Source organism: Gallus gallus, chromosome 2 (genome assembly GCF_016699485.2).
Source record: "Gallus gallus isolate bGalGal1 chromosome 2, bGalGal1.mat.broiler.GRCg7b, whole genome shotgun sequence".
NCBI classification, from domain to species: domain Eukaryota; kingdom Metazoa; phylum Chordata; class Aves; order Galliformes; family Phasianidae; genus Gallus; species Gallus gallus.
In genome coordinates, this window is record NC_052533.1 from 45,369,398 (window position 1) to 45,388,604 (window position 19,207).

Sequence of the window (19,207 nt, forward strand, 5' to 3'; positions counted from 1 at the left end):
TGGGGTCTTTTGTCAGAGGTTGATCCAAGTGTGGGGTTTGAATGAGAAATTGTTCTGCCATTTGAAGTGAAAGAAAGCGGGCACAACCTTAGTCCTCTCAGTGCAGCCAAGCAGGTTAGCAGACATTTTTCTATCACCCCTTATCTCAAGTGGCCAGCAGTCCCTCCCTTGTACCCTCTGTGCACTGAGATCTTGGCTAACATTGTCATTTAGAGATAACAGAGGTAGGGATTAAGGACAGTAGTTCATATTAAATATGGGCTCTAAGGCATTGTTTCTCCTTTACAGTGCTTTTTGTCTTGAGTCCTCTGTGCCACATTCGATTAGACTGAGAAATGACCCAATTCTTGTCTTTCTGTGGCATGTTTATGCTGCTACCTTGTTCCATTAGGATTTTGTCTTACATGTGTTGTTGTGGCTGACTTGTAGTTCTTTACTCAAGACAAGAAAAACACCAAAGTTTTATTTAAAAAAAACAAAACAAAAAAAAAACCACCATTAAATAAATACCGGAAGCATCAGTTAAATTAACAGTGGTCTGGTTTCTTTTTATTTTTCTTAAAAAAAAAATAAAAAAAAAATCCCTTATTTTGAAGTATTTTATCAATACTTTTGTTCTGCTATTATTCTTTGAAAAACTAAGGTAGGGGAATTTAGCAGCATTCAAGAAATTCTGATTTTTCTCCAGCAAAGATGAATTTGGGTTTCATTAACCTGATGCCAGAAATTTATCAGGCCTGCAGGACTCTCCTGTGTTAAATATTGCATTACCAGGGAGCTTTGCTACAGCTTAATTCAATTTTTACACAAAAGCATATGTTGTTATTTTGGGATTTTTTTCCAACAAAAAACATAAACATATAAGTCTGCTCCCTTAAGTTTTGTACAATCAGATTGTTTTCTTCAGAAGTTACCGTAGTGTTATTTATATTTCTCAAGATATTTCAATTTGCATTTTATTCAAATGAACACAATATAAGCGATGTTGTAAGTGGGGAATAACAAGTTCCTTAAAGCAAATCAGAAAAGGCGATGAGCTTGAATTATCAATTTTAATTAATTTTTAAAGCTAAAGCACGCTGCCAAGGGGACTCAGTCTTTCTGAAGTGCTGCATTTTTGAGGCATGTGGTGCCTCAGAGAATTTTGCTTACCACAACTTGCTTGAATATTGCAGTGCCCGCTTCACCCCCTCAGCTGAAGGAGTATTTGCACATCTTTAAATATGAAGTATGCAGTACAGTAACTCAGTAAGCCATCTTGGATACAACTGAATTTATAATTGCTGGCATATTTCTTTTATCGAGCTTGAATGCTCAGGCTGCATTTACATGCACAAAGCAGTTCACTTGAACCTGCAACTTGCTTTTTCGGGGGAAAAAGTCACATTTTCCAGACCTTTTTCCGCTGATTGTTATTTGACATACGTGATATTTCTTAAATTTTAGAATTCCTTGCAAAGACCCATATGAAATGCATTTCACTGTTTCGGCAACTCTTGAGAGTGAATTATTGAGGTGGAGAGTAATGGGCCTTTAATGTAGTTAGACTAAAAGCACGTAGATTTCAAATCACCTACTAGCAGAATTTGGCTTCTAAGACGTTGTTATTCTCCTGGAAAAGAATCATTTTTCAAATAGGAAAGAAATGTACCTGGCTTCAGTTTTTCTAGCCATATGCAGTTTAATGCGTATCTCCACAGGTTGCGAATCATGGAAATTGTATTGAATCTGGCCCTAAAGTTACTTTTTCTTTTTCTTCCCAACAGGAATCAATTCAACTACAGCTTTCAAGTTTTCCTAGTTTGCAAGAAGAAGATAAAACTAATAAAGATGACTCCGAGAAAGAAAAGGAGAAAGATAAAAATAAAGAAAAAGATAAAAGCAGTGACAAAAACAAGATCAGAATGTTATCAAAAGGTGAATTTGAAATATTTAAACTGCTATAACTACTCTTACAAATAAATATTTCCTTACTTGTGCATAAATATTCCGAAATGTTCTCATACATTGAGAAAATTCCGAACGTGAAACGTGTGTATGAGTTTTTCATAGAAACGTTGGGCTTTGAAGGTGAGAAACCTTCCAAAATGGTTTGATGTGCATATTTTTTTTCATGTAAAATAATTGTTCTGAATACTTAACTGTGGTGGTGTGAAGATATATGTATGTACATATGTATGGTTATGTACAGGATAAATCTCTGGGTAATATTCTTTTTCTCCCTCTGTTAATGATAATGCACTAACATGTTGTTTGTGCAGTGTAGATAGCAGAGTAATCTTGGTTAGCATCCCTCCTCTATGTCAGAGAATTTCTTTTAAATACCATAAGGAAATCCACCCGTGACCTTTAACCTGCATTGCCACCTAATATTGCAGTTACCCGTCACCTTTTATCACCTACTACAACTTCTTAAGGACAGATCTTATATCTAAATATAAAGTCATATTATAAAAATCTTTTTATGAATCCGTGGCACAAAGTTAGAGCATAATGTCTTAAGAGTAATCGTTGCCTACCTGGGTGCAGATCCGCAGCTGGTGTGAATTGTCATTTGGCTTCAATGGAGCTCTCCACAGCTCACGCCAGCTCGCGGATCTGCGCGTACCTTTGGTTCAGGCAGTGTAGCAATGCTGGAAAATTAATTCTGACTGCTGTCACGCGTCCCCATTACCCGCCTACTTTCAGGTGTCACTGGGTTTTCAGGCTGCTAATAGAATTCCTACTGGCACGACGCCTCATTTTCTGTGTGTACAGCATGTATTAAGTGATACAAAGAGATGAGTAAAACATTTTTAAAAGCTTTGGAGTTTAAAGGAAGAGTATGGAAAGGACTTGCTTGGCGTTGATGATTTCTTGTGATTTTCAGATGGCCAGTATTTTCTTTTAGAGTCTACTTTTGGTGCTGTGTCCTGTACAACGGAACGTATAGTACAATGGAATCATGAGCATCCACCTCATGCTTCCAAGATTAAATTTCTCTTTATTTACTTACTTTAACTTGAACTCCAAATGAATGTTTTCTTTCTGAATATATTCTTTCAGGTTGTGGCTGGAAAATGGAACTTGGTTTAAGTATAGCTTAATCGTAACTGTTGAAATAAAATAAATGAGTGCAGAGTATTTGTTTTTATTTTTCAGATTGCAGTCAAGAGTATACAGACTCAACAGGGATAGATCTGCATGAGTTTCTCATTAACACGTTAAAGAATAACCCCAGGTAGGTATTTTCTGCATTAGAGTTGACCCTTTTGAAATTATACCTGCCAGTCTTAAAAATCCCATAAAGTGTGCATCATGTTTTATTAGTTCTGTAGATGGGTGTGAGGGAAAATGTAAAGGAAGGTAGGTTTCTAATTGAACAAAAAGTTGTTAAAAGTAATCAATTCCTACTCCCCTTCCAGTCATCCATCACTTAATTTCACTTTCAGTGACATCTGCTCTTTGTTCTTACCTTCTTGCATATAACATCTATGTGATTTTAGAGGTACTATATTATAACAATTGCAATTGAAGATTTGTATTTGAATATAAAGTGGCTTTCTCTTGGTGTTGCTGTAGGCAGTTAAAATCCTGTGCACAGTGCTGAATTCTGTTGGTGTTCCTACAGTTTTCATTTAAAGCAGTGAGCCCATTTCTGTTGAATTTGCCTCTAAAAGCTTAAGAAATAGTTTGTTATGAATTTATACATTGTTTTATGTGTTAATTTCATTGAACCTGTTAGATAGATGCCACGTAATAGAAAATCCAGAAGTAATGATAGGTTACAGATCATGTAACCTTTTCTATAGATCAGGCTGCATGCAGCCCAGAACAGCTGGTAATTAGCTTCATGTCCTGCCCCATGCTATCATGGTGGCTGTTCTTCCTTGCCAAGCAGCACAACCCAGCCCCAGGAACACACCCATCACTCAACAACAACCAAACATTGGCCCAAGACAGTTTATCTTCCCTCAGTGGGGCCTGGGCAAGCCAAAAGGTTGGACACTCATGATGTAGATGATAAAGTCCTTGAACAGTTTCACCTGTACAAAATGAGAAAGTTCAGAAGAGTTAAGGAGTGACAGACTCTGTCAAGTTTACAGAAATTGTACATGTGGGGCTATGCTTGGAAACTTTTGTCAGAAGAGGGAGGAAAAAAGGAATGCTTGAGAACTTTCAGTTGAAAAACAGGATATTTGGAGCAAGAAATGCAACAGTTTCTCCTGGGAGTCCCAGTTCCTGGCGTTGATCTCCACTGTGCTCTTAACCAGATCAGCCTGCAGTCTTCTCACTTAATGGTCGCTGCCTACAGAAAGATGTGTGTCCTACAGAATGCTGGACATTTATGTGGACAGCATCACTTTTCAATAAAGAGCCTAGGCTAGCTGGAAATGTCATATTCTATCAGTAGTGGTGAGAAAGCACCAGAGTGAGCTGCAACAGTCAGGGCTGTTCTGTGCAGCACACTGATACAGCCCCATGTGGCTGGAAGCCCTCTGACTGTGCTTGAGTACAAGGAAGGTCTCAATCTGTCTTCAGGTCAGGAAAGATGCAGCAATGCCAAGTGGAATCTTCTTCAGATGTGCCAGGGCAAAACACGTTTCATTTTTTATCAGCATGGCTGGCCACACTTGAAAAATTGCCTTACGAATGTTGGCATATTCGTGCTTTGATCTCAAATGGCTATTGGTAGTTGATGCTACAGTTCCTTGCGTTTGTTTTTTTTTCTTTCTTTCTTTTTGACAGGGACAGGATGATACTCTTGAAAATGGAACAGGAAATTATTGATTTTATTAGTGACAACAAGTAAGTAGAGCTCTGCACTTGGTTGAGAGGCCATGTGTGCATGCAGAAACACATCTGAGTGATTGATGCACTCATATGGACCCCAGCATCCTGAGCCCTTTTACTGGCACATTGCAAGATCAGGGTTTTATTTCCTGACACATCATGTCTGCTTAAAATACAATGGATGTAAATGAAAACCTTTTGCTTTTCCACTTGCAATAACTTTTCAATGGCTCCCACTGGCTCTGCTCAGTTGGATCCAAAAATATTAGTCAAGCTTTCAGCACGGAGGATATGACACGGGCATTTCTGAAGAGACATACTCAATCAAAACACTATCATGCAGGTTTCCCTGTGTGCTCTGTTATTCTAATGTGCTGGAAAATAAAACTGAACTTTGGGGGGGGTTTGCACTGGTTGTTTTTTTTGTGTGTGTGTGTGTGTGTGTTTCTTAATAAACTGTTCCTACAGCTTTAAAAAGTAGAGAGTTGGAATAGGAGCAGAGGAAGAAATTGCACTCTTGGGAAATATACATTTTGACAGAAAGAGAGGAAAGAGGGGAATGTGCCAATCTAGATTTCCCCAGCATCACTCTGTGCCTGACCTTTAGGAGAAGGGCAGAAATCTGTTGCTGGTGTCTCAGCAAATCTTTGTGTTCTTTGTGGAGGGAGTGTGCATTTGGTGGGGAGGGAGCACGTTCGTCTCAATGCACGCCATGCCCGGTTGGTAGCATGAAGTGTGAGCCTTGTAGTGCGTGGAAATGTGCTTATTAGAAGTTGTAAGTATAATTGCTTACTCTTTTCTGCCTTCTTGTAGTGAGCGTCGGCGTGCAAATACACAAAGGAGAAGTTTTCAGACTACTGTCCATTGAGTTACGAAATGCATTGCTGTTGTCATTTGATTATAGCTCAGAGGAAAATGTAATTATCAGTGGAATTTTTCTTTTTTTTTCCCAGTAATCACTATAAAAAGTTTCCTCAGATGTCATCATATCAGAGGATGCTGGTACACAGAGTGGCAGCTTACTTTGGGATGGATCACAATGTGGATCAAACTGGGAAATCTGTAATTATCAACAAGACCAGCAATACCAGAATGTAAGTAGAATCTGTTGTGCCTTCCTCGTTCCCTTTCACAAGAGCTGGTTGGTACTATGACTGTGTGACATTTTTTTCAGTAAACATATATTTTTTTAAGTAAGCGTGAATACTATTTATTAGTTTTTAGGGTGGGAGGAGAGGACAGAGTTGTCTCCAGAGCTATCGCTGTCAGCTTATTTCAGGGATTAAAGATAAATAAGGAGAAATCAACCCACCCTGCTCTTTGCAAGCATCATGTCCAGTACCTTGGAATGTTGTATTCCCTGACTCCTTAGTGCCACCAGTTCACTGCAGAAATGAGTTTATTGCTTTATGTGTCACCTAATATCGTACAAGTATACTCCCAAATAACCTAAATGTATTTGGAAGGTTGCCTCTTCCCTGGTTCTGGCTCTCCTTGCTTCAAGATTCATTGTCTGCCCAACCTGATTATTTAGCATTTGATTCCCTTCCACAACCTGCCACTGCTATTCATTCCCTTCTCCTCCTCCTGATTCTAGTTTTATTTTATTTTCAGATCTCATAGAAACCACAAAGTTCTTAGGGGATATAAAGTCCTTCTGATGGTTGAAATGCAATGCAAAATTCCTGGCGGGTTAAATGTTTGCTGGCATGTTTTCTGTTCTCCTCTGTGAACCTGTATAAAGCTAGTGAAAGCTCAGTACAAGATTTTTGACTAATTCAGCAAAGATACAGTCATGCCCATGCCTGTCAGCACTGCTGCTTCTGCCAGGTGCCACATGGACATTAACCATAATGGAAACAATGGTCTTACTCTCTCTCTTTACCTATAAACAATATAATGAAGAGGAAGTAATTACTGCCGGGTAATTAAGTTTTGGTATCTGGTATTGGAACTGGAATGCCCCATTTGAAAATCGTGTACTTCCTGTATTCAATTAGTAGCACAAATAAAAACCTTTATTTCATTCGCATATCCAGTAATTAGGTGATTGACTTAGACTCAGATGCTGAGAGTATGTGTCTACATATTAAAGATATAAGGTAATAGCATATTATATTTTATATATATACATATGTATTTGTATCGTAGAAGGTTTCGATCTTGCAGAAGCAGGTAGTCCCTCTAGCACAATGGTATTTGTTATTTCTCTGAGCCCTAAGAACCTTCCATCTGTGTGAAGTAAATTTAAGATCATGGAAAATTTATTATAGATCCTTCTCTTGGGCCACCCCAAAGATACTCAGGCACTTGTAAAAATAGCACTTAGATATCGATGTTTTTAAAGGTTTAAATAAACTGTGCTCCAATGGTCTGATTTTCAGAAGTCAAGAGAATTACAGCAACTCAATAAACCTAGCACTCAAGCTGCTAACTCTTAGCCTCAGGATCTGGTAATACCTGCCCATGTGCAATGGCAATGTTTGGATATGAATAAAAAAACTGGGTATGCAGCGAACCGGTGTTTATTCCTAAACTGTAAATGAGAAAAAAATATATATCTTAAAACACATTTGATCATATTTTAATGATTTTTAGGCGTTTCTTTGTCTTTACTGTTATCCATTTTCCCTTTTTATCTGTCACCTCTGGAGTACAAGAACTACAGGTCTCACCACGCTGCCTTCTCCTGGTGATAATATCACACTGGTATCTGGTAATGCTTTGCCTGTCTGCGTGGCTGCACATCTCATATTGGTAGCACTGGAACAGCACTTCTGGGGGGAACACTGAAGCCCCCTTCAACAGTAAAAACTTTGTCCAAGTGTTTTGGGGAAGCTGCGGCTTCTTGCATGTTGAGAATGAGGGGCAATCCTGGTTACTGGCGCTAATGGGCAGCTTGTGGGTGGGCTTGTTACTGTGAGCACAGCTTTCCTGTAAGCACCATGTGAACTGCAGACTTTTCCCCCTTGTGTTGATTTGAAGGTAGATAACTAAATGATATGGAGCTCATGTCACATAGTGGTTCTTCTAGTCTGTTATTTACCATACTTCAATACTGCTCTAAAATAAAGCTTTGTAGAGGCTCTTTTTTTTTCCATAATTGAAGGAGATAGCATGTTGCTTTTCTTGTTTGTCTGTTTCATGTTCCTGGCTCTGACAGAAAATAGACGTTATTATCCAGTATTAATAGGAGTTGATGAGATTGTATTAACCACAGCAAATACGGCAGAAGTTCCACATCTGAAAACATCCACTCTGATTTCACGTGTGCTGCGTTTCACTATTCTCAGGAGAAGCAATTTTGTTTAGTTCAGAATCAACACCGAATACTGGGAAAGTGTTGATTCTATTAATTACTAATTGGAAAATATCAGAGTGCAAGAGAAACTGGAGAGCAGTTAGAAGACTATTCAGAGTGGTTAATGCTGTTCTATGAGGCTGAGTCTTCGCTGTTCAATACAAGTTCATGGAGGGCCCCTTAGATACTGTGAAGGTTTGCATTCTGTCAATAAATTATCTCCTTATGACGTATGACACCCAAAATAGCTGCATCCTCTCATGAGGTTTGAGTTCTTCAGTTCAGAAAGCATCTGACTCTGCAGAGTCACCATGTGGGCTTGAATATGCATCGTGTAGCTTATGTCTCAGTTGAGCGAGGGCTCATGTCATATCTTGACTCCCACTCGCAGGTGATGAGTTGTTCCCTGGCTCCAGGCAATGAGATGGATTTGCTCTGCTCAGCAGGGTCCCCCAGTCTTGCTGCTTGTGAGTGCTCACAGTCACAAGTGTCAGAAGAATTCACGGCTTTGAGGTGGATGAGCTGGTTGGTAACATTGGGTGTGCAGTGCTATGATAGAAGGGCCACCGCATGGAGCAGTATGTCAAATGGGGGACAGGAATATAAGTGGAATACATAGGGGCATTTCATTTATTTCATCAAATGGCAATCTGTAGGACAGCACACTCCCACTTTTGGATACCTGAGACACTAAGAAACAGCTACTTTTAGGGAGGTGGAATTTGAGAAGGTGCTCATTGAGGAGATGATGGCTGGAAGTATGGCTGTGATTTTGTCCAGTCAACCATGTTGTTGTATGGAGAGGGGAAGTTGATGGTAAGAAAGCTTTAGGACTTGATTCTCTCTGGGACTGCAATCTTTGAGCATTAGTCAACTCTCAGTGGATCCTCCCTTAAAACAGCAGTTAGATCTTAATGATTGTTTTGCAGTCTGAAAACTACTGAAAATGAGGGGCTTAATTTAAGGCGTATTTTGTTATTTATTGAAATATGAACAAGCCATACCATTTATGATGGGTTTTTTTACGAAATTAAATTCTAAAACACAGATGACCTAAACTAGCAAAATGCTTCAAAAAGCTCTTGAGGCTCTCATTATGGAATGGTGAGTTCTAAAAATTACCTTTCAGTATGGTTTTTAAAATTGAGTAGATTTAAAAAAAAAAAAAAAAAGGAAGGAATTTCAAAAAAGAAATATCCTTTTTTTCCTGGTCTAATATATTACAAAGTTCTACCTAAACTGAATTGTCAAACTTTTAAAATCTTTTTCTCAGTAGTATGCATGAGAAAAAGTGAGCAACAAATAAAGGAGGACTTCTTATTGTTTTGGTTTTAGATCCAGAGAGCTCTGAATAATACTTAAAATGGGAAGGCTGCTTTATTCATGGTGAAATTGCTGGTGTCAGCATTGTAATGTATATTTGTCTGTGATCTGTGTCTGCCTGTCATATACTAAAATGCAGAGGGAATTTAAGACAGTCAAATATGATATCAACAGAAGGTTGGAATAGAAGCGATATATTAGAGTGGACATCCCAAACTGGAGCCAGAAAACGTGAATGTGTCACCTTCTATGCTGTGTACTCTCATAATTCCTATCAGACAACTGGAAGAGCTTGACGTGAAGACTATTCATATAATAATACGTATCAGTTCAGTCAAATTCATTCATTACGTTATCATGATAGGTGGAAAAATGTAGGGGAAGTACATTTTGAGTGCTTGGTAAATGGCAAGGGTTTTCATTCAGTTTAGATCATCCCACATGTGACAGGGATGTCTGTGCCACAGCCCACACATGCGTTCGTGTACATTTTTGTATATGCATGAGTGGCGAGGTACATCAGAATGGAGAAGGTGGAGTGCTTATGTTACATAAATGATTTTATTTAGACATTTTCATACATTCTGAGGGTGTAACACACCTATTATGAACTTTATTCTGATACTCACATCATCAGTTATGACTAATTTTTTTTTCAAGAGCATGATGGTAATCATTATACTATCTGATTCTCTTCTTTCCTGCTGTTATTATGTAAATATTGATATAATACTGGCCCAGTCAGAAGGGATTTTGTTCCTTTGTGATGCCCCTAAAAACTCTGGGCAGTACTACAGTGTTTTCTGTATTGCAGGAGTTCCTTTTAGTCTGGACTTGAGCTGTATCAGCAGGTGACGTACATAAAATATGCACTTCGTATGTCGTAATTAGTCTTGTAGATTATTAAACCTGTGCTATTTTATCTCCTCTGCGTAAGGGGGATTTGATTCACCTGAAGAGAGATGAAGTTCTCAGATTTTCTTTCGTGCATTTACAAAGTGATCTTTCTGTGGATATCATCTATGCTAGAAGAGTTACGCTGTGCTAATTTTACCGTTCCATGATTAGAATCTGGACTTCAGTATCAGCAAAATGACATGCACTGAATGATGACTATTTCCATGACGATTAGTTTCAAAAAGATTTTTTCCTCTAAACTGGGGTGCCAAGAAGACTTTCTTGAGATGCCAAACGTGATGGCCTTTGGAGCTTGTAGCAAAGTATCCTTTTCCCCTTGAGTGAATAAGGTGTTCATGGCTGCTTGGTGTAAATGACTTCAATTTCTTTAAGCAGTTGTTTGCTGATGGGAAAGGTAGAGTGTATTCCACACACAATTGGTAGCAGCTGGGTTTTGTTCAGGTATATGGCAGTAGTTACAGTGTGTACCTGAATGCGTATACCTTACTTTTTGCAAGGTTCCAGTCAAAGCAGTCATCATTTGCGAAAGTTTGAACCACAAACTGTCTGGTTTTCTAGTTGTTGGGGTTTTCTTTGTTTTGTTTTTCACTTTCCTGTTGTAATGCAGAGCATCTGTCTGGCAAGCCGTTTGCTGTATGATCTTGCACCTGCACTGAAGCACCTTATGGCATACTTGCTTGTCACGCATGCACATGGGGTAATCATCTCATGAGAACAGAATCACTTCTGTTGGCCACATGGGACAGGAAAACAGATGAACTGCATTATTTTTACTTTTTTTTTTTTCCTTTCTGTTGTGGTTTACATTACTTTTCTTCAAGGGAGCTTGAAGTCAGCTCTGTTCCTCAGTTTTCTATTGTAGTTCCCTCTTTCCCATGCTCACTACAGCATAGTTCTTCCTCACCTACTAAGAAATAAGCAGAAACTGGGGTTATCTACGCATTCCCTCTGGCACATAGTTAATGTCCAAACAATACACCAGAATCATGTGTGAACATAGGCAGAAATGTAAGGGTGAGTAGTAGGTGCATGCAACTTAAATGGAAAAGCTATATAAGTGAGCAATGACACCATCATTGGCCAAGATGTTTTGTTCCAGTTTGCTGTGATGCTCAGCTTTTAGCCTTTGTCTTACTGCTGACCTTACCCACTGCAGCTCAAGCAGGGGAAGGCTTTCACATCCCCAAACAAGCAAGGAAGTTGCCAAGAAACTCTTGGGAAGAACATTAAGAGGGATTAGACATTTCACATTGAGATTCGGGAAGCATCCACCTCCAGCAGAGTCCAGTGCATGTTACAAACTGTTAAGCATTTTAGCAATATGATAATGTTATGCTACAGCCATTTGTTTCAGTTATAAAGTACAGTCCTCTCTGAATGCCTTATCTGGGGTTGCATATTCATCATTTCACTACTTGGTGCTGAATCTCTGGAAGAGATTCAGGTTTTCAGGTCTTCTCTAGGACTAGTAGTTTCTTTGGAAGAGATTCAGGTTTTTTTATGCCAGTCTTATTAATTTTTGAAAGTTGTTTATTTTCTTTAGCTTAACGCTACTTGAATTAGGACAGCCTTTTTTTTCTTTTCTCAACATGTGTTCTCTTTTTAGTTTTATGCCTGTCTTACATGTAAGGTAGAAAAAAAATAGTTGGTATGTGTAGGGCTGAGCTGAATATGACTCTTAAATACTGTCTTTGTTGATACTTCGATCATTGCTTGCCATATACTTGCAAGCTATGGAAATGTCTTGCTCTGTAAAATGAGATGTTAGGGTAAATGAACCAGTTCTAATAGCTCCAGTATTAAATTTTCATCTAATGTAATTTATCAATACTAAATTGTTTGTAATTAAGGTGGACGTGTACTTTACAACTGTTGCATAGTGTAATGAAATATTAGTTAAGCATTAATTAGAGGGCATACATATTATTTTTCTGGGTTTTTAATCCTTGCAGTCCCACTCCTTAACAATGCAAACTTCAACAAAAGCAGAAGGTTATGGTCACCTGGGCTGTGCTGGGGAAAGTGAAGGTTGCAAAGCAAAAAGAATGCTATGGAATAGCAGGGAGACAATTCAGTTGAGGGAAGCTTGTGCATATTTTATCACCGTTAACCAGTGTCTCTGTGTGCTCATGCAGTCTGCAGCAGGAAGATGTCTGTTAATCAAGCTACCATTGGGCTGTTTATACTTTGGAATCATTGCAGGCAGGTCTGGAAATCTGAAATGGCATCTGTGATTTACTCAGTTAATTCCCTCTGTAATGGCTGAAATAATGTTTAAAAATTTGGGCTGTAGTTTCCAGAAATGAGGCACTGATTAGTGAGCAAGGGAATTTTTGAGATGGTCAAAATTATTCTTAGTAATTGCCTTTTACCATTCTGCTGCCTGCCTCTTGTTTAATGTAGGAAATATGACATAATCACTGGAAATGGAGAAAATGTAATGATTTTTGAGATTTTTTTTTTTCTTTAATAGCAAAGTCAGTTGCTTCTGCTCCCTGCTCCAAGCTACACTCAGTAGGCTGTCTCTGACAAGTTATTAAAAGCCATTACTTCAGGGCAGTGATCATTCATGGAATGGCTCCTGGTGACTATTCCTGCTGGAGATGCAGAATACACTCATGACCTGAAGTGGAAGTAAACACAAGAATTTATGATGCAGCAGAGCACTGCTTTGTACACACAGTGTATTTGAGGAGGACTCGTGGTTTCTTCATTAGGACTAGTAGTTTCTCAATTTGCTTTTGGGGAACCACCTTGCAGCCTTCACTGGAAGCCTTCAGATCTTAGTCTTGCTTTCCTTTTGTTGCTCTCTTCCTTGTTGATTTTTGAACTTCTGAGTTGTGAAAATGTAATTTTAAATAGATTTCTGCAGTTATGCAACACTAAATTTCCTCTACTTAGGATACGCCTAGTCTTTATAACAAAATATTAATGAATTCCATGGTAAGCAATGTTACTACTCAGGTGTCTTTACTAACTGGAAACAAATTGTTGCTTTGCAAAATGTGAAGTCTAAATACAAATCCTGCTATCAAGAACTAAATCCAAGCCAGGGGATTGGGAACGGGAGAAGCAAATTCCTGAGCCGTAGCAGTAAACCTAGTTTGATTACAGAAGGACAGTGAAGTATCTCAGTGCTCTTAGAATGGTCCCTGGAGAGCAGGCTTTGTATTTCAGCCCTGGGGAGCAGAAAAGCTGGTATTTCAGAGTACCCTTGGCTTTCTGGGTTCTCCCATGCTTTCAGAGCAGTTTTTGAGTATTCTGGCACCAGAATACCAAGCCAAATATTAAGTCTTTGTTCAGGTGAACTCTCAAGGGAGTACTGTGCTTTTGCATCTGTAGATTAAAACAGAATGGCTGTCTGGAAGTAAGCTTCAGGAAGGTTTGTCAGGGTCATGAACTGTGCTATGCTAAGTTAAGGTTAGATCAGATTTTTTAAAATACTGTGTAGTCTGAAAGACTTGCAGGATCTGGCCCCCTGCTTGTTCCTCATACAGAACATCTTGTCACAGAAGAGATTCACAGTGCATTATCTTTGTCCATCCTGCAGCCTCCATGTTCACCGTCATTTTCATATTGGGAAATACTACTGGTGCCAGGCCCACAGAGATCATGCCACTAGGGTACCAGTTCTGAAGAGGTGAAGGGTTTTGGTTTTTTGTAAGTGACAGTCCACCTGTCTGCTCTGCAGAGTGTGAGTGGGTGACAGAATAAATCTCACGCTGTGAGCAACAAGAAAAAGTCATAACTTCCATGCTGTATTACCAGCTCCGTTCCTTTCAATCCTGTCAGATTTCTCTGAAGGCCGATCATCTCCATTAGAGAGGGAGAATGCCTATCAGAATCACTCGTGACATTTAATATCCTTGTTGTTCAGTCATAAATATAGAACATGATTAGATTGCAGATGCTGTTCTGAAAAATGCTAAGGATGTACGGTCTTTACCCAGGAAAAAATGTAACGTTTGGTATTTGAGTTTTTTTTCCTGTGCTTTGGAGAAGGCAGCACCTTTTACCAACTGTCTTGTACAGGGTAGATATTTTTTGATGGCTTTCAGTGTGCTTTTGTCATCATAACAGAAGTTCTTAGTGACTCATACTATAAAAGCAGCAATCTGTTAATGAGGCATCAACCTCCAAAAGCCTGAAATGCCATCTTGAGTGATTTTAAGTGTTAAGTTATGATAATAGAAGTGCACTGTGCTTTAACAATTATCTGTATTTAAATTCCTACTCTGACTTTTAGAAACTGTTAGAGCATCCATCAGCCCTGAAAAATACTCAGTCCTTATTCTCAAAACTGTTGTTCTGAGGGAATATAATCAAAGAATTTTAAGCTCTAGGGCTGTAATTCTGCCTTACATCATTTTACTGGTGCCTTTTGACAGTGGTAGTATTTGCTTCCAACTTCTCTAAATTCTCAAACTCACTGAATGTATCACCATGCCTTCGAGATCAAAGAAGTCGTTTTTTTACTGCAGATAATAGAGTTTTGGCCCAAAAAGTAATGCTTATGTAGTTTTATTGTGTCTATAACGCAGAGCACTAGGAGAGCCTCCAGCATAAAACCAAAAAAGCACAGCAGGCAGATGTAGTAGATATTCACAAACTAGCAAAGCAAGAAAGGACGCCATACTGTGTAACAGCATGCCTGCAGAATAGAGGCCAACATGATGTTGGACCGAGCAGTTGGTTTAATTAAAGACAAGTGCAAATAACAAGAAAATGCGGTTAAGCCATCAGAACACCTTCATAACAGCATGCTAAATCTTCATAACTTCTCCAAATGCTGTCGGCAGATACGCTTCTTGCCCGCGCTCACTATCCCATTGCTCTCCTGATGGTGTGCTGATGGAAGAACGCAGAGCCACTTACTCGTTTTGTTTGCCAGATGATGATCCTGCGGGTACCCAGGGGGGCTCTTAGCCCCTTCCCAGCCCCATTACTTTACCTATCTGTCCTTCTGCATTGCCACCCATTCAGGAGACAAGTATTAACATCCTGTCCCCATTTAGCGCGTTCAGTGAACATCACATTGCAAATGCAAAGCTGGTGGATTTTTTTCCTTTAGGCTTGTGCACACCACAGCGATCTCCACTTTTGAACTTGCTTTTCCTATACTGCATTCCTTATACAGCTGCCTCGCTATTACCTGAGAGGTTTTTGCAGATGAAATGCACTACAGCACTTGCTAGATTTTTTCCTTTATCAGGCACTGTGCTGGTAAACTGTCTTTTCTACACGTGGAGAGGTTGTTGCTCCTTTTGAAGGCATCTCGTGCTGCAGAGGCCCGTGTGCCATAGCGCTGTCAGAAACATATGCCACATAATAAAGATTTATGTGCTGTGTAAGTCAGCCCTGACAATCCCACGCTGCCTCTGTGCTCTGCTAATGCAGTGACTGTGCCTTCAGAAGTGCAGCATTCAAAGCTCACGCTTGTCTCTTTTCATTTGTCCTTTTGGTGTGGTATCTTTTTCTCCCGTTTTCTTAGCCAGTTATTTCAGAGCTAAATCACTTATTTTAAATGAGTGTAGATTTTTTTCCCCCGCTATTTCATTTCTCATCTCCCATAAGAATGGAGATTTATGAAAGTGCATTAAAATGTTTCTAAACGTGACACTCACAGCCAAATGCCCCGTGACTTCCTTAGTCATCAGGATACATGGGCTGTTACCACTCTGCAAAATGTTTTTAGAATCTGTAATCTGATTCAAAGCTGAATACCTGCTTAGGACACTTACATAGTGTTTTTCTTTTTCTTTTTCTTTTTCTTTTCTTTTTTTTTTTACATTGCCACTTACAATGACTTGGAATGAAAAGCATTAAATGAGCACATAATGGGAATTCTCCTTAAATATTCCATTTAAGAAGTATGCCTGGAGGACAAACTCTGTTCTCTGTCATACTGAGATAAATTGAGAGGAACTCTGCTGAAGTGAATGGAAGAATGGAACAAGTTCGCATTAAAATCACCGTAACGACAGCAGAAAAATCTTACAATGGATGCTGCTATCAAAATCTAAACTTGTTTCTAAAACTTTGACACACAGAAATGTTTACCCAATTATGCCAGCTTTCCTCTTTCCAAAATAGAAGCTTAGTTGTAGGGAAAATTTGTTGGTCAAAAAAAATCTATTTGTTTGGATTCTTGCTTAAGTAGGGACTGCAGTTGTGTTTTAAGGGACTATAAAATGCTAACAGGAAATGTTCATCTGTTTGAGGATGCAAAGAGCAGTGTTTTACTCTGAGAACCTGTTTGTCTTAAAAGGCAAAACTGTCATGTAGTTTCATAGCAATCTGCATAAAAACTTCACTGGGAAGGAAGCAATATACTGCTTTTTGCTCTGAAACGCACTGCCAGAAGGACAAGTTATTGATACTCATAGCTCACAACTTGTAGGAAATACTAAACAGGTTCATATGTGATTTGTGTTTTTATGAAGTTGTGCTTTAGAGCACAGATGGTTTACTTCCACCAGTGCTGTTGTCCAAGAAATATTTGGGTGATCAATTAGGTTATATCAAAGAAAAGCAACTTCTTTTTTATTATTATTCTGTGCAGTTTTTTTTTTTTTCTCTCTCTGTGTTGGTTTCTGTGCCCTTAAGGCACTCAGATTTTCTCAGTATGCTCCCCAAATTCCAAAATCCCATTTATTTAAAGGGAATTGGTATTTCCTCCTTAGGCTTTTTTGGAGCAGTGGAATTTGAGATTCTCAAGTGAGCTGCTGATCCCAGGGATGGGAACTAAATGAAATACTGACTGTCATGCACGTGGGCGGCAGTCTTTGTAAGCATATATGTGCAAGTTTATTTTCTTGCACGCTTCTGTTAGTGTGTAAGTACACAGGTACACTGGATCTATTGGGCTCAACCTCTCAAGCAGATAATGTAGGTTGTGGGGGTATTTTTGTTTGTTTTAGCATGATGTTGTTTTGTTCTCTTTGTGTGTCTGGAAGACACCTAGAGACTTGCAATACTCAAGGTCTTTAGAAATACTTGTATGGGAACTGTTGAATTACGGCCTGAACCTCTGATTGATCAGCTGAGGCGAGCACCGAGTCAGCTGTGGAAGCACAGGTGAAGGCATTTCACCTCTGTGACTGGAACGGGTGAAGCCTGGCTGCATGTCTCCTAGACCCCATTTAGGACTGACTGCCACTGAGGAAGGATCTCTTTCTAGGGATTGCTTCTCTTGGAGTTTTTCATGTGAGCTTATAACTTGGGTGAGCATTTTCTGTTTGTTTCCAGTTATCCCTATCCAACATGATAATCTTTCTGGCTTTACAATCTGTGGATGCCAATCTGACCACACCACTCTGTATATTTGTTGGCTATACAGCACTCAATGTTTCCTTCAAAAGGTTATGCTAGTCCCATTTTTTACTGCTTAGAGTTAAAGTAAGGTGTTGGGGTTTCAAGGCATCCATTATGGTAGCAATAGTGATTAAGTCCCAGATTCTGTGTTATTTTGTGAAAATGAATGTAATCCATGCTTTGGATTAAGACCTCAGTTTAGGTCAACGCTCTAAATAAGCTTGATAAATTCACTCCCTTACATGCGTGAACCCAATTTAGTGCACTGTACAAACTTTGCTATTGGTGCTAAAAAACTTAGAAGAAAAGTGAATGTGGTTTCTTATCAATTAGGGCTTGCATGAGATGAATTCACTGTATCTACTGTGTTACAGTAACTATATATCTTATTAGTATATTGACAGTGTGCTGCATCTTACACAAAATTACATATTTTTTCTTGCATTTTTGATCTGTTGGCTCACCTTCAAATTCATAAGCTAGTGCAACAGATTTCACCAGGTGAAATACTACGTCTGTACTCCCATAGTAGACTCTTGTAGCCTTGCTGTGCTCCATCATGCTCTGCGTAAACAAATGTCTTCGCAACTGAGGATCAATCGCATACTGGGCTTGTAGATTAATTTTATTAACAGGCACCAGCAGCTCATTAGTTCTGGCTTGTGGCTTGATCTCATGCTTCTCCTTCCAATCATCTTCTGACAGGTGGAAACATTTTAAAAACACTATAGGAAGTGGAAATTGGATTTTTAAAAATAGAAGTAATGTATCAACTATTAAAAGCATGTTGTTTATTCAACTATATTATTAGTCAGAGATGTTTAGTTGCTTTTTTTAAACCTTTTTAAAACTAACTTTTGGTAACTTTGAGTCTTTCCTCTACATTTTAAAGTCAGAAATATTTATTGTGTGCACTGTATAGTATGTTAGATCCTTAACAGATAGTTTACAACTATACATTTTACAGTGATAGTGCATCTAGAGAGGTTTTGTTTGTATTCTAAGCCACAAAACCAGAAAAACAGCATTCTTCATTCGGTGATCTCAAAGCAGAGTATCTGCAGGTGCACATCCTCTGTTTTAACTGTATGGACACAGCACTTATTCATGAGAACAAAGGCAGAACAAACCACCTAGCAATCCATTAGTTGGATTTCGGCTCATTTGTGGTATGAGCCTTTAGTGACCTGTGATGTCGGAGAACTATTAGAGAAAGCCAAGCTCTTTTGCGTCACCAGAAAGAAGAGACTTGGTTGGCTGTGCTGATGGTTGGCCTCGGTGTTCCTAAAGGTGTTTTCCAACCTACGTTATTCTATGACTATAAGGGCATCTGGAGAATCTGTTGACTTCCACAGTGTGGCCCAATATCTGAAAGTGCCAACACCTCCGGTTGATGGACAGTGTTGTAATACTCAAAATCTGTGGAAATCAGGCCATTGTGTTTTGTTGCTTTGTCACCAAATGCAAATTGTGCCCAGAAGTGGGAATTTGTGGAATTGATACAGAAAGTGAGGCAGGAGAGCTGCTGTCTCTTAATTCTACATTTCCAACATTACAAATGTTTCTTGCACGCTTGAT

At 39.0% G+C, this 19,207-nt stretch overlaps 1 protein-coding gene across 50 annotated transcripts in view; it reads left to right on the forward strand.

The window, feature by feature from the left end:
- The window catches only part of ARPP21 (cAMP regulated phosphoprotein 21), a 187,208-nt gene that overhangs the window by 92,602 nt on the left and 75,399 nt on the right, over window positions 1-19,207 (forward strand). For all 50 annotated transcript variants that reach the window (XM_004939497.4, XM_015281705.4, XM_040696063.2 and 47 more), the window contains 4 exons: window positions 1,767-1,917; window positions 3,142-3,220; window positions 4,729-4,788; window positions 5,727-5,867. In XM_004939497.4, the coding sequence (XP_004939554.1) occupies window positions 1,767-1,917; window positions 3,142-3,220; window positions 4,729-4,788; window positions 5,727-5,867 (431 nt within the window). The remainder of the gene's footprint in view (window positions 1-1,766; window positions 1,918-3,141; window positions 3,221-4,728; window positions 4,789-5,726; window positions 5,868-19,207) is intronic.